General features: G+C 38.2%; 1 protein-coding gene across 1 annotated transcript; it reads left to right on the top strand.

Moving 5' to 3' along the window:
• The first annotated feature begins 410 nt into the window (after positions 1 to 410).
• Positions 411 to 13,493, top strand: LOC133644648 (ras-related protein Rab-11B-like). Its single transcript, XM_062039320.1, has 5 exons — positions 411 to 535; positions 2,021 to 2,216; positions 7,958 to 8,151; positions 10,660 to 10,740; positions 10,833 to 13,493. Exons 1-5 carry the CDS (start codon positions 496 to 498, stop codon positions 10,976 to 10,978), a joined length of 657 nt encoding a protein of 218 aa, XP_061895304.1. The 5' UTR covers positions 411 to 495; the 3' UTR covers positions 10,979 to 13,493.
• The last annotated feature ends 1,934 nt before the right edge of the window (positions 13,494 to 15,427 follow it).

A 15,427-nucleotide genomic window follows, 5' to 3' on the forward strand; every position in this document is an offset into this window, starting at 1 on the left:
TCTCCTTAGCAAAAGCTCATTGAATGTGGTTTGGGAGTACAAGTGACCACATAATTGATTTTAATATGCATTTTTAAAAATTGTGAATTTGTTCATGTAATTAGGTTTTTATACTAAAATGATTAAAATATCAAATTATTACACAAGACAATGATAAAAACATATTGAATTAAAAGCTCTTAAAAATACGAATAAAAAACCAAAAAAACTGTACATTAAGATGAAAAACAAAATAGTAGTCGCTCAGCCCATAAGTTCAAACAGGAAGTCAAATTGCAGCCACCGCTATGGATACTTCCGATGGATTTGTCCCGTGACTGGCTTGCTAGCAGCCGATTCGCCAGCATTGCTGTCAATCAAATGTGTCCTCCTTCTCATTGGACGAAAAGTAACATCACGTGCAGTGACGCACTTAGTTCCATAAGGCAGCTCACTGGAGGAGGCGATTACTGTCCTTGTTGGGAAGTATCTCTAAAGTACTATTACACTGACAAAATGGGAACTCGAGATGATGAATACGATTATTTATTTAAAGGTAAGTGTGGGTGAACGATAACATGTGCTTCCGGTCCTTATAAGCTCGTTGGCAGGAGGAGAAGATGGTCAAATAAGTAAAGCCAACATTAATGCTAATGTTAGCTCCTTTGGGAAAATACCGAAGTTGTTCGAAACGCTAAAAGTAAGACATGTTGTAAGTTATTATAAATTCAATATTCACACCTCATACTGTATAGATAGCTACCTTTAATCCTGCTCCTAATACAGTATTTGCGTATAACGCTAGTGAATTAGCATGCTACCGAAAGGTAAACAAGCTAATGGGGCGGTATAGCTCGGTTGGTAGAGTGGCCGTGCCAGCAATTTGAGGGTTCCAGGTTCGATCCCCGCTTTCGCCATCCTAGTCACTGCCGTTGTGGCCTTGGGCAAAACACTTTACCCACCTGTCCCCAGTGCCACCCATTTAGATATTGGGTTTCACTATGTAAAAGTGCTTTGAGTCACTAGAGAAAACCGCTATATAAATATAGTCTAAGACTAGATGTGACCAATCTAAGTCTAAGACTACATGTGACCAATCTAAGTCTATGACTCGATGTGACCAATCCAAGTCCAAGACTATATGTGACCAATCCAAGTCTAAGAGTAGATGTGACCAATCCAAGTCTAAGACTAGATGTGACCAATCCAAGTCTAAGACTAGATGTGACCAATCTAAGTCCAAGACGAGATGTGACCAATCTAAGTCTAAGACTAGATGTGACCGATCTGTGTCTAACACTAGATGTGACCGATCTGTGTCTAACACTAGATGTGACCAATCTAAGACTAGACGTGACCAATCCAAGTCCAAGACTAGATGTGACTAATCTAAGTCTAAGACTAGATATGACCAATCTAAGTCTAAGACTAGATGTGACCAATTTAAGTATAAGACTAGCTGTGACCAATCTAAGTCTAAGACTAGCTGTGACCAATCTAAGTCCAAGACTAGATGTGACCAATCTGTGTCTAACACTAGATGTGACCAATCCAAGTCTAAGACTAGATGTGACCAATCCAAGTCCAAGACTAGATGTGACCAATCCAAGTCTAAGATGTGACCAATCTAAGTCTAAGACGTGACCAATCTAAGTATAAAACGAGATGTGACCAATCTAAGTCTTAAGACTAGATGTGACCAATCTAAGTCTAAAACAAGATGTGGCTAATTTAAGTCTAAGACTAGATGTGACCAATTTAAGTATAAGACTAGATGTGACCAATCCAAGTCTAAGACTAGATGTGACCAATCTAAGACTAGATGTGACCAATCTAAGTCCAAGACTAGATGTGACCAATCTAAGTCCAAGACTAGATGTGACCAATCTAAGTCCAAGACTAGATGTGACCAGTCCAAGACTAGATGTGACCAATCTAAGTCTAAGACTACATGTATATATAATTCACTTCACTATATCTATATATAAAGTAGGTAGCTAACATGGCTGCTGTTTCTCTGTTTGTGTTTTTTTGCGATTAGTTGTGCTTATAGGAGACTCCGGGGTGGGGAAGAGTAACCTGCTGTCCCGTTTCACGAGAAATGAGTTCAACCTGGAGAGCAAGAGCACCATCGGGGTGGAGTTCGCCACCCGCAGTTTGCAGGTGGACGGCAAGACCATCAAGGCTCAAATTTGGGACACCGCCGGACAGGAGCGCTACAGAGCCATCACCTCGGCGTGAGTTTGTGTGCAAATGTAACGCGAATGCAAAGTGCTTTATAAAGTTAAAAACAATACCCCAGTGACTCATATCCCCCATTATCACATGCTTACGCACGGACACAGATACCAAACACACACACACAACATACACGCGTATGCAACGATATGGACCAATGATTGCATGGCTGAGTACAGGGGAGACATGTGAGTAAACACTATCACAGGAGCCATCTGCACCAGAAGGTCATCAGACCATGGCCACCAGGACGCTGACACAAAAGCGCCCCCACAAGCACGGCCGATAACCCCTGAGGCAGGTGGCTCATCTGAGGAACGTTGGAAAATAAAAATAATACAACTTTTAAAATAGTAACAACCATGTGTAGAAATAAAGAATAAAATACAAGTAAGACATATGAAGATTAATAGGAAAGAAAAAAAAAAAAATATATATATATATACACACACATATATACATATACATGTATATATACAGGTAAAAGCCAGTAAATTATAATATTTTGAAAAACTTGATTTATTTCAGTAATTGCATTCAAAAGGTGTAACTTGTACATTATATTTATTCATTGCACACAGACTGATGCATTCAAATGTTTATTTCATTTAATTTTGATGATTTGAAGTGGCAACAAATGAAAATCCAAAATTCCGTGTGTCACAAAATTAGAATATTACTTAAGGCTAATACAAAAAAGGGATTTTTAGAAATGTTGGCCAACTGAAAAGTATGAAAATGAAAAATATGAGCATGTACAATACTCAATACTTGGTTGGAGCTCCTTTTGAAGTGAATTACATTTATATAGCGCTTTTTCTCAAGTGACTCAAAGCGCTTTACATTGTGAAACCCAATATCTAAGTTACATTTAAACCAGTGTGGGTGGCACTGGGAGCAGGTGGTTAAAGTGTCTTGCCCAAGGACACAACGGCAGTGACTAGGATGGCGGAAGCGGGGATCGAACCTGCAACCCTCAAGTTGCTGGCACGGCCGCTCTACCAACCGAGCTATACCGTCCCATATTTTGCCTCAATTACTGCGTTAATGCGGCGTGGCATGGAGTCGATGAGTTTCTGGCACTGCTCAGGTGTTATGAGAGCCCAGGTTGCTCTGATAGTGGCCTTCAACTCTTCTGCGTTTTTGGGTCTGGCATTCTGCATCTTCCTTTTCACAATACCCCACAGATTTTCTATGGGGCTAAGGTCAGGGGAGTTGGCGGGCCAATTTAGAACAGAAATACCATGGTCCGTAAACCAGGCACGGGTAGATTTTGCGCTGTGTGCAGGCGCCAAGTCCTGTTGGAACTTGAAATCTCCATCTCCATAGAGCAGGTCAGCAGCAGGAAGCATGAAGTGCTCTAAAACTTGCTGGTAGACGGCTGCGTTGACCCTGGATCTCAGGAAACAGAGTGGACCGACACCAGCAGATGACATGGCACCCCAAACCATCACTGATGGTGGAAACTTTACACTAGACTTCAGGCAACGTGGATCCTGTGCCTCTCCTGTCTTCCTCCAGACTCTGGGACCTCGATTTCCACCATCAGTGATGGTTTGGGGTGCCATGTCATCTGCTGGTGTCGGTTTTACCATGTCATCTGCTGGTGTCGGTTTTAAAAAAAAATAAAAATAATACATTTTATAAAATTAAGTGCAACCATATATAGACTTATGGTGTCTCCTAGGATTTGCTTTATCGACTTGATTCATTTCAGAATTTGTTGTTGCCAATACGATTCAGGGACGATAATATTTTTTTAGAACGATACGATCCGAAACAATTAAGTGAGTTTAAATCGATTCAGTAACTTTTTTATTAAAAAAATAAATACAATTTAACTGCATGTGAAGTTTTCTATATTCCACTTATTTATTGTAAGGGAATCAGGTATAAATAGGTTATGGATACACACAAGTAAATAAACAAAAATTAATGGTTAATGCAGTCACGTCTTATTTGAATAAAGTGCAACCAACACTTTAGGTTGAATTAACAGGAGGAAACACTTTCTGCTCTTACTTTTGGAATATTTAAGAAATGTTCAATAGTAGTACAGTAACCAACATTTCACAGTGGATTTACCTGATACTTATGATTTTGTTCTGTCCAACATAAAATAATACAATATTAATAACAAAAACAAAGTGCAACCAACATCTCTTCAGGTTCAATTAACAATAGGTTTAACTGCTAGTTTTACTGTTTTTTGTTTAAATAGAAATAATAAAAATACAAAGTAGATTAATTTTATAAAATTAAGTGCAACCATATATGGTGTCTCCTAGGATTCGTTTTATCGACTTGATTCAATTCAGAATTTGTTGTTGCCAAAACGATTCAGGGACGATATCATTTTTTTTAGAATACGACCCGAAACAATTGATTTGAAATCGATTCAGTAACTTTTTATCAAAAAAACAAAACCATTTAGCTGTAAAATAAATATAAGATACTTTTCTTTCTTTCTTTAGTTTATTTTGAACATGAACACACTTACAGCATAATACATCACACAATTTCATATTATTTCTCTTTACATCATGTCCGAAAAGGAGTAGGAAGAAGCAAAGCTTATTTAATCCTAACCCTTTTCCACTTCAGAGCGTTTACAAATACATATGTTCATTTGCTGACTTCTTTTTGTAGCTCAATGACATCAGTGAATGATTAATACAGCAGTTCTTGTAATAGATTATTAAATCAGTCATGATAAACATACTGAGATGAAGAATATCCCTTTTTCAATAAGGTTGAAGGTGTTTCTCATAATTCTTTTTGTACTTTGTAAGCACTTTTAATTTGAACAACCTCTGAAACTGGATCATATCAGTACATTGTTTAACTTCTTTACTTAATCCATTCCATAGTTTAATTCCACATACTGATATGCTAAAGGCTACTGGACACTGCATGTGAATTTTTTTTTATTCCACCTATTTATTGTAAGGGAATTGGGTATAAATAGGTTATGGATACACACAAGTAAATAAACAACAATTAGTGATTAATGCAGTCACATCTTATTTGAATAAAGTGCAACCAACACTTTAGCTTGAATTAATAGGAGGAAACACGTTCTGCTCTTATGTTTTTAATATTTAAGAAACGTTCAATAATACTACAGTAACCAACATTTTCACGGTCGATTTACTTGATAATTTTGTTTTGTCCAACATAAAATAATACAATATTAATAACAAAAATAAAGTGCAACCGACATCTCTTAAGGTTCAATTAACAATAGGGTTACCTGCTACTTGTACTGATGTTTTTTTGACATAGAAATAATAAAAATACAAATTATATTAATTTGAAAAAAAAAGTGCAACCATATCTCCTCAGATTAAATGAGCGGTGGCCTGACCTGGTACTACTCTTATTTTAATAAACACCTACGATAGTAGAGAAAAGTCACAACACAACAACATGAAGCCATAACACAACAACTATAAGCCAAAACACAACAATCAAAGACAGAATAGAAGTGACAGCGAACAAGTTTCGGCGACTCACCAACTTCCTGAGGCGGAAAGTTGAAAACAGTGTATTGAACAAAGTTGGAAGAGTAAGTGAAGTGTGACTACTTTTTCAGTCTTAAGCAAATGTTTTCCTATTTTAATAATACCAATATACTATGTTCATGAAGTTGGTGCGTTGACGTAATTTGCTCTACTGTCACTTCCATCCTCTCGGTCACATCCTTAGTTAAAATTTGTGTTGCGACTTTATATTATTGTGTTGTGCGTTGGTTTTCGTTGTGGCTTTGCAATTGTTCTGTAGCTGAAAGTTGTTGTGTTGTAATTTATGGTATGTCTTGTGGCGTTTGCATTTTTTGTGATCTTTGTCAGCCACTGTAGTTTTCCGCCATTCTTGTTTTGCCGACTGATGGCAATGACGCCACAGACGGGCAGACAGACTTGAACAACCTTTAACGTACTTATCATGAAAATTGTTAAACTTTATATAAAGTTTGCCCTTCCTAAATCCAATGTTTTTCTTTTCCTAGTATTGATAAAAGCGACCGATTTCCTTTTAAAACGATGTTGGATCGATCCCTATCTTCCAGAAAGCAAACTATGCCAAAATAGAATCTGCAGACTTAAAGAGGCTGTTTGCAACTTGCATAAAGTTAAAATTTTGAAACCAAAAATTATAACTAGAACACTTACCAGCTAACTTATGTTATCATTAGTCAGTCCCTCCAGTATTTAGTGGGATTTTATTTTTTATTTTTTGCGGGGTGGGCTGCAGGCATCATACAAAGTTGCAAAGCCACGCATAACTTGTGGGGATTGGTTGAAATTGCGTGAATTGGAGCGATCGCGAAATTGGGAATTCCTGGAGGGGCTAATTAGGTGTTTAACAAACTATATTACTAATGACTAATTATGTTGAATATAAATTGCTCGTCTGCTCTAAAAATTGTGAGCTACCGGTCGATCGCGGAGGGTGTGTCAGTCGTTTGCCAGCCAGGCATTAAAAAAATAGTCCTAAAAATTAGCGATTATAAATCTTCACAATGACGTCACTTTCGTCACTTGATTGACATTCACGGCACCCGAGGGTCTTCTGAGATGACGCTGGCTGCTGCCAGCTCATTTTTAAGAAAAAATTACAGACAGGAAGGCGAGAAACACTTTTTATTTCAACAGACTCTCGCGCCGTACCTGCCGTCAACACTCCAAAAACCGACTGCACAGTTGCACAATAAAAGCTCTGCTTCATCCTGCCTGCGCTAACAAAATAAGAGTCTCAGAAAGCTGGCGTGCACAAGCTAGCAAGCTACGGAGTTTGCCGCCAATGTATTTCTTGTAAGTGTATAAAAAGGAGTACGGAAGCTGGACAAATAAGATGCCAAAAACCAACCACTTTCGTGTGGTATTGGACAGAAAGGAGGACTTTTTTTCTCCTCCATTTGAAAATGTGGACGTTATCAGCACTACTGTCTGATTCCTATCAATGCAAGTCATCAGAATCAGGTAATACACCAACTTATATTCTTGTCTTCATGAAAGAAAGGAATCTATATGTGTTAAACATGCTTGTATTATCATTAAACACCTTCAACTTATTAACAATATTAACTATATGTGTTAAACATGATTGTATTATCATTAAACACTTTTAACTTATTAACAATATTAACTATATGTGCTTGCATTATCATTAAACACCTTTAACTTGTTAACAATATTAACTATATGTGTTAAACATGTTTGCATTATCATTAAACACCTTTGACTTGTTAACAATATTAACTATGTGTTAAACATGCTAGTATTATCAATAAACACATTTAACTTATTAACAATATTAACTATATGTGTTAAACATGCTTGCTTTATCATTAAACACCTTTAACTTGTTAACAAAAACATATCTTTTATAAATAAGTAAATCTAAATTATATATATGAATGAGGTAGATCCCCACGACTTGATCAATTGAAAAGTAGCTCGCCTGCAGAAGAAGTGTGGGCACCCCTGGTCTAGGCTTTTGCGCAAAGGTTGCTAACAGTCACTGTAACTGTCATCTCAGCATGCAGCAGTCTTCTGCAACCCGCAGCCACACACACCCTTGTTTGCGCACCATTCTGCAATCACCAGTCAAGACTCAGCTAGTACACGTTCACGGCCTCACAGACAGTCTGAAATTACAAACATTTAACGCAACCAAATCTGCCAGGTTGCTTCAATAAGCTACAATCTGTTTTTTCTATTTGTTTTATCTCTATCAGGTATTATCGCGGCGCGGTCGGGGCGCTGCTGGTGTATGATATCGCCAAACACCTGACATATGAGAACGTGGAGCGCTGGCTGAAGGAGCTGAGGGACCACGCCGACAACAACATTGTTATAATGCTGGTCGGCAACAAAAGCGACCTACGGCACCTCAGGGCCGTGCCCACTGACGAGGCTCGGGCCTTTTCGGGTAAATTCCTACTTTTTTTTTAACTGTACCATGAATGAACCAATGGGAGGTTTTAACTAAACTGTCTAACATTTTCCTCATTTGGTCGTTGGGTAAATAAACCATCACAAACAAAAATACATTGGAGCCGCTAATGTTGAATGTTGGAATTTAACCGAAATGGTCTTGAAGGTTGGAGAAAGGAATCAAACACAATTTATAGTCCAAACCATCATCATATAAATGATAAATAATGGGTTATACTTGTATAGCGCTTTTCTACCTTCAAGGTACTCAAAGCGCTTTGACAGTATTTCCACATTCACCCATTCACACACACATTCACACACTGATGGCGGGAGCTGCCATGCAAGGTGCGTGTCTTGCCCACAGACACAACGGACGTGACTAGGATGGTAGAAGGTGGGGATTGAACCCCAGTAACCAGCAACCCTCCGATTGCTGGCACGGCCACTCTACCAACTTCGCCACGCCGTGGACTCTGACACTAGAAAGACTCTGGACTGTAGAAAGAGGTTCCGCAGCCTCTGTAGCAGAACCTCCAGGTTCTGTAACAGCTTCTTCCCTCAGGCCATAAGACTCTTAAACGCATCATAATAATCCCCTCAATTCCCCCCAAAATGGATTAACTCGCTGGTATATAAAGACAATATAACATACATCCATGAACATGGATGCATATGCAAAAGTGCAATATATTTATCTGTACAGTAATCTATTTATTTATATCTGCACCTTATTGCTCTTTTATCCTGCACTACAACGAGCGAATGCAACAAAATGTTGTTCCTATCTGTACTGTAAAGTTCAAATTTTAATGACAATAAAAGGAAGTCTCTAGTCTAATATTAGACTAAAAGATTAAGTGCCTTTTCTTTGGCTTCTTTGGACGAGTGTGATAATAACCATAGAGCCAGAAATGGATCTGCATTAAAAAGGTTATTTTCGAGGAACTTTATCATACAAGCACACATAAGAAACATGAGATGGCTCAAAATGTTGACATCTGACTACTACAGACCATAATTGCTAAAATATCAATTAGACATACCGGTAATTCGGTTGTATCAAGTGGTGTGTGTTTTATACATTAAAGGATGTGTATTCATTCCAGCCACGTTTATCAAACACCACAAGGAGACACTATCGCGACTGCTTCCTCTCACCTCTCAATTATAACCTTAATTTAATTTAAATTAATTTCAACAACCCAAATTTTACTTTATTTTCTTATTGTTGTTATTATTAGGGATGGGTACCAAATTTGGTACTTTAATGTGTACAGACTGAATCCTGTTGGCACTGCTGGGTACCACTTCATATGCATTAGCAAAAAACGATAAAAAATGAGTTTGAGAAAAATACATATATCGATTTAGCCACTCTAGTGTCGATCATCTACTGATACTAACCTAGGTATCGACACCAGCGATTTATGCATCAGTCTGCCCACCCTGTACATGTACTCCTGGCTGTGACAATGCTAACACTACTTGTTGATTTCTTATTAATATTTGCTTACTTTCTGCTGCAACAGTTTTATCCACACTTTTTAAAGTTTACTTAGCATGTATTTCTTGTGTTGTTTCAAGCTATCTTAGCGGCTAGCTTAGCCATTATCAGACCTGCTGTTGTCTTGGTGTTCAACATGGTAAACGTCATCCTCTCGTGATAATGATACTTAAAATACTAAGAAATTAGATGTGACCAAGAACCCTATGGTCACTCTGTCAGAGCGACAGCATTCCTCTGTAGAGAGAGGAGAACCTTCCCGAAGGACAACCATCTCTACAGTAATCCACCAATCAGGCCTGTTTGGTATGGTGACCAGCCATTCCTTAATAAAAGTTTGCCAAAATGCACCTAAAAGATTCTCTGACTGTGAGAAAAAAAACCAATTCTAGTCTGATGAGACACTCCTTGGCGTGAATGCCAGGCATCATGTTTGGAGAAAACCAGGCACCGCTCATCACCAGGCCAATACCATCCCTACAGTGAAGCATGGTGGTGGCAGCATCATGCTGTGAGGATGATTTTCAGCTGCATGAACTGGCAGACATGTCAGGAGAGAGGGAAAGATGAATGCAGCAATGTACAGAGACAACCTGTATGAACACCAACACTTTCAATCCAACAGGATGGAAGATAGGTGTGCCAAGCTTGTGGCATCGTATTCAAAAAGATTTGATGCTGTAATTGCATCAACAAAGTATTGAGCAAAGGCTGTGAATACTTATGTACATTAGATTTTGTTTTGAACACATTTGCAAAATATTTTAAAAAGACATTTTTGCATTGCCACTATGGAGTACTGTAAAATTTTGAAGAGAATAATTATTTAATTCCATTTTAGAATAAGGCTGTAACATATTAAAATGTGGAAAAAGTGAAGCACTTGAATACTCTCCAGATGCACTGTAAGCCTATTTGGGTGTGGGATGTCTGATTGCTGTTTTTGTGTAACGCTCTAATATACTCAAATGTGTAACGCTCTTGTCATTTTGTCAGAAAAAAACACGCTGTCCTTCATCGAAACCTCTGCCTTGGACTCCACCAACGTAGAAGAAGCATTCAAGAACATTCTCACTGGTAAGCAAAAAAAAAATTGTCTGACACACACAATTATATACTTAAAACGTTATTTCCTCAATTTTCCTTGTGTCTAAATATCTCCCCCACAGAAATCTACCGCATTGTATCTCAGAAACAAATATCGGACAGATCAGCACACGACGATTCCCCGGGAAACAACGTGGTCGACATCAGCGTCCCGCCCACCATTGATGGACAGAAGGGCAACAAACTGGCATGCTGCCAAAGCTTGTGAAGCCCCTCCTCCCTATTCTTTCTCACTTTTGACTTTGATCATCTGCCTTTTTGCTGCTTTACTTTACAGGATTGCTGTGACTGAAGACCCGGCATTTATCCGCCTTTTTTACGTTTCATTTTACACAGAGCTGACTGACCGTGGGCAGGATTTCCCCGTAAAATAATAATGTGACTTCTAGCTGAAAATCAAATAACAATTGCTTTCAACACAACTGGGCGGTCGGGGTATGACATGGCACACCGTTATCTATGGAGGTTAATTTGTGTCTTTTTATCACAAAAGCTTTTTTTTTTATGACACTAAAAATATGTAACTGAATTTTTTGCGTTTGAACTGAATTCTTTTTACATCAAATTATGCTGACAATTTCATTTAAAAAAAATCTGAGTTTTAAAATTCAGTGTGTAAAAATGTATTGGCAAAAAAATTTGTGCTGACAAATTCAGTGTTGAAAAATTTGCTGCTTCAAAAATCATGCCATGTAATTCAGTAAAAAAAAAATAGTTTTCTGTTTTAGAGATGGTCTGTTTCGTTGATAAATATACACATTGAATAGGACACTTAGAATGTACATGAAAATTCAGAATGTGGGATTTACAATATTAACTATGAACAATAAAACACTGAATATAGAGAATATATTAACGTCGCACCTCAAGTTCCCAGACCACGTACCGTATTTTTCTGAGTATAAGTCACACCGGAGTATAAGTCGCACCTGCCGAAAATGCATAATAAAGAAGGAAAAAAACATATAAGTCGCACTGGAGTATAAGTCACATTTTTGGGGGAAATTTATTTGATGAAACCCAACACCAAGAATAGACATTTGAAAGGCAATTTAAAATAAATAAAGAATATTGAACAACAGGCTGAATAAGTGTACGTTATATGACGCATAAATAACCAACTGAGAACGTGCCTGGTATGTTAACGTAACATATTATGGTAAGAGTCATTCAAATAACTATAACATATAGAACATGCTATACGTTTACCAAACAATCTGTCACTCCTAATTGCTAAATCCCATGAAATCTTATACGTCTAGTCTCTTACGTGAATGAGCTAAATAATATTATTTGATATTTTACAGTAATGTGTTAACGATTTCACACATAAGTCGCTCCTGAGTATAAGTCGCACCCCCGGCCAAACTATGAAAAAAACTGCGACTTATAGTCCGAAAAATACGGTACTTGATCGACATATTTTATAATCGAGCAAGAACAACAAAGATGTGACAAACATGGCAAAACATAAACGCCAAGGGTAAAAAAACATCCACTTATTTCTGAAAAAATACCAATGCTTTGCAGAACTTTGTTGTAGGAATCTTCCTCCGTCAGACACTCGCTATCAGGCTTTTTTGCTCTGTAAACAAGCCCCACTCACTCTTTTTGTGCCTGGTCTGCATGAAGCATAGCTTATGGTGTATTATGCCAAGGTAGCCCAGTAAACTGCCTTTTTATGCTGTTTGTCATGACCCGTGTCACGTGACTTCAAACTTGACACCTCATTGGCTGGTTGAGACGCAGATCGATTGCTTCAGTCTTAATTTACCAGAAAAAGTCTTGCTTTTTGAAGCAGCACATTTTTCAGCACTGATTTTTAATTTTTTTTTCACTGAATTTCAAAACACATAACTTTTTGCAATAACTCAGTATAATTTGATGTTAAAAAAAAAAAATCAGTTCACAAAATTGCAAGACATTCAGTGTCAAAAAAAACTTTCAAAATTAAGACACAAATTAACCTCCACAGCTGTGATCCTTTCTGTCATCCCCTTACCCACAGTAACTATCCCACCTCTGTTACTACCTCCAAATGCTGACAATTGCTTAGTTGGCTTCATCCCTACCATTCAGTCTTGGTGCCGTTTGTACAGAACGTCGGCACGGGGGGAAAAGGGCGTAAAAATGCCGGCTATTTCAGTCAATGTGAAAGGGGCTTGTGTCTGATGCTTGCTGTCGCTGACTCCAACATAAGTCAAATTCCTGTCACTTACGATCCCATTGACCCACTGATGTGAACGCGGTGGCGAGGGATCTTAGTGATCCGTGATTCCTACCTTGTCCTGTACATGTGACGCGTCATGCCGCAGTGCAAACCTCATTTCATGCCTGCTTGACCTAACTCGTCTTCTCATGTGCGAGAATGGAGTGTGCTTATTTAACCATACAATGTGGATCTCCCCCCCCCTATTTTTGAGGGGTGAGGAGTTGGCAGGAGACGGGAAGCAGCCCGGCTGTGACTGTCTTGACTCAGTATGGGCAAATATGAATGAACCGTTCAATTTTTTTATATTACAGGACACCAAAGGAGGGCGGATGCAATCATTAGCACAACTAGCAAAGCTTTTTGCAAGCATGATCAAATGTGAGTAAATTAGTGTGTTTGTGTTTGTGTTTGTGTGTGTTTGTGTGTGTGTGTGTGTGTGTGTGTGTGTGTGTGTGTGTGTGTGTGTGTGTGTGTGTGTGTGTGTGTGTGTGTGTGTGTGTGTGTGTGTGTATACCACTTTAAGAGTTAAAAAAAAAATTTGCACTTCCAATCATTTCAATGTTTCATACCCAGATGTTCTTAAAACTGGTGTGACCTTTTGAGAAATAAATGTGTCATCTGATTGCATTCATATGGGAACATGAATAACACTCCCTCTTGAGAAACATCCAGTAAAAGTTTATCCATTGAGAAAAAAGAACCTGTAAGCATGTGTGACTTATTGCATCAAGACATTTCCCTTTTCTTCTACGTTAGGACTGAAAATTGCTGATGCATCAATAAAGACCATTTGTATAATGATGTATCCTATTTATTTTTAGAGCTGTGTTTTGTCATAAAGGCTTCCCAAATGTCAAATGACATCACACACTTTAAATAATATATATATTTATCATACTTTTAATGAGGTCGTGTGTGTGTGTGTATATATATATATCTATATATATATGTATATATATATAGATATATATATAGATATAGATAGATGTGTATATATGTATGTATATAAATGTGTATATATACACACACGTATGTATGTATATAGTCAAGGTTTCTGTGGTTTATCCGTTATACAGTGCTCAATACCCAAAAATCCCCTGATGAGCAGAGAAACCTGCGAAACAGGCTTGTAGGGATGAAATGGCCTCTGTGTTTTTTCCTGACCTAACGTATATATGTGTATATATATATATATATGTGTATATATACATTTTAATATGTTTAAGTGTATTTATGTGTGTATGTATATACATGTATATATTTTTCTATGTGTGTATATCAGTGACGTGCGGTGAGGTTCATGACTGGTGAGGCACTGACTTCATCACAGTCAGATTTACAAACATATGAACCCTAAAGAGTATCTTATTCACCATTTGATTGGCAGAAGTTAACAGGTTATGTTTAAAAGCTCATACCAGAATTCTTCCCTGCTTGGCACTCAGCATCAAGGGTTGGAATTGGGGGTTAAATGACCAAAAATTATTCCCGGGCGCGGCGCCGCTGCTGCCCACTGCTCCCCTCACCTCCCAGGGGGTGAACAAGGGGATGGGTCAAATGCAGAGGACAAATTTCACCACACCTAGTGTGTGTGTGACAATCATTGGTACTTTAACTTAACTTTAACTTTACACATACAAACTGTAGCACACAAAAAGCACGTTTAATTAAAAAAAAAAAACGTTATTATGGTCTTACCTTTACTTATAAATGATGTCCATGCGCCGCTGTTGTGCTGGATTAATGCACCCCCTGACGGGAGTGTTATATCAACTAAAGCCCACACTTAAACTTTCCACGTGCAAGATTGAATCTATTTAAAAAAGTTATTTAATAAGAAGCCAAAAAGTGCAAAAACAATAATGTCCGTGTTGGAGGAGTTGTGAATGAATGAAAAATGAAATCTGTGCTGCAGTCTACAGGTGTACCTAATGTTGTGGCCCTGCGGTCATTCACAACTCCTCCAACACGAACATGATTGTTTTTGCACTTTTTGGCTTCTTATTAAATAACTTTTTTAAATAGTGTAACCGAGGGTTTATAAATGTCGCCTATTCTGTATGAAACTACAAAATAATAAACACGGAGGCTCCAGTTTACACGAGGACCAGTTTATTTACCTTCTTTCAAAAACCTCCGCTCCACTCCAACGTGTCATCACTTCCGCTCTTAGCGCCTTCAAAATAAGAGCGCAAGGCATATACTGTATAATAGCGTATAACAGGAATTTAACATCACAAAGAGGAAAGCCCATAAAAATAGGTTACAATAGATTCAATCTTGCACGTGGAAAGTTTAAGTGTGGGCTTTAGTTGATATAACCCCCCCCCCCCCCCCCCCCCCGTTTTCTGTGGCGCATTAACGGGTGCATTAACCGGCACAAGGAGGCGGGCCACTGCGAGCCTCAGCCAGTGTGTCTTCGCAGCAGTTTTATGATCGCTCAGC

This window comes from Entelurus aequoreus, linkage group LG27 (assembly GCF_033978785.1).
Source record: "Entelurus aequoreus isolate RoL-2023_Sb linkage group LG27, RoL_Eaeq_v1.1, whole genome shotgun sequence".
Classification (NCBI taxonomy): Eukaryota; Metazoa; Chordata; class Actinopteri; order Syngnathiformes; family Syngnathidae; genus Entelurus; species Entelurus aequoreus.

Coding starts and splice junctions, on each gene's coding strand:
- LOC133644648 (XM_062039320.1), top strand. CDS start 496: ATGGGAACTCGAGATGATGAATACGATTATTTATTTAAAG. Junction 536..2,020: donor ATACGATTATTTATTTAAAG/GTAAGTGTGGGT, acceptor TTTTGCGATTAG/TTGTGCTTATAGGAGACTCC. Junction 2,217..7,957: donor TACAGAGCCATCACCTCGGC/GTGAGTTTGTGT, acceptor TATCTCTATCAG/GTATTATCGCGGCGCGGTCG.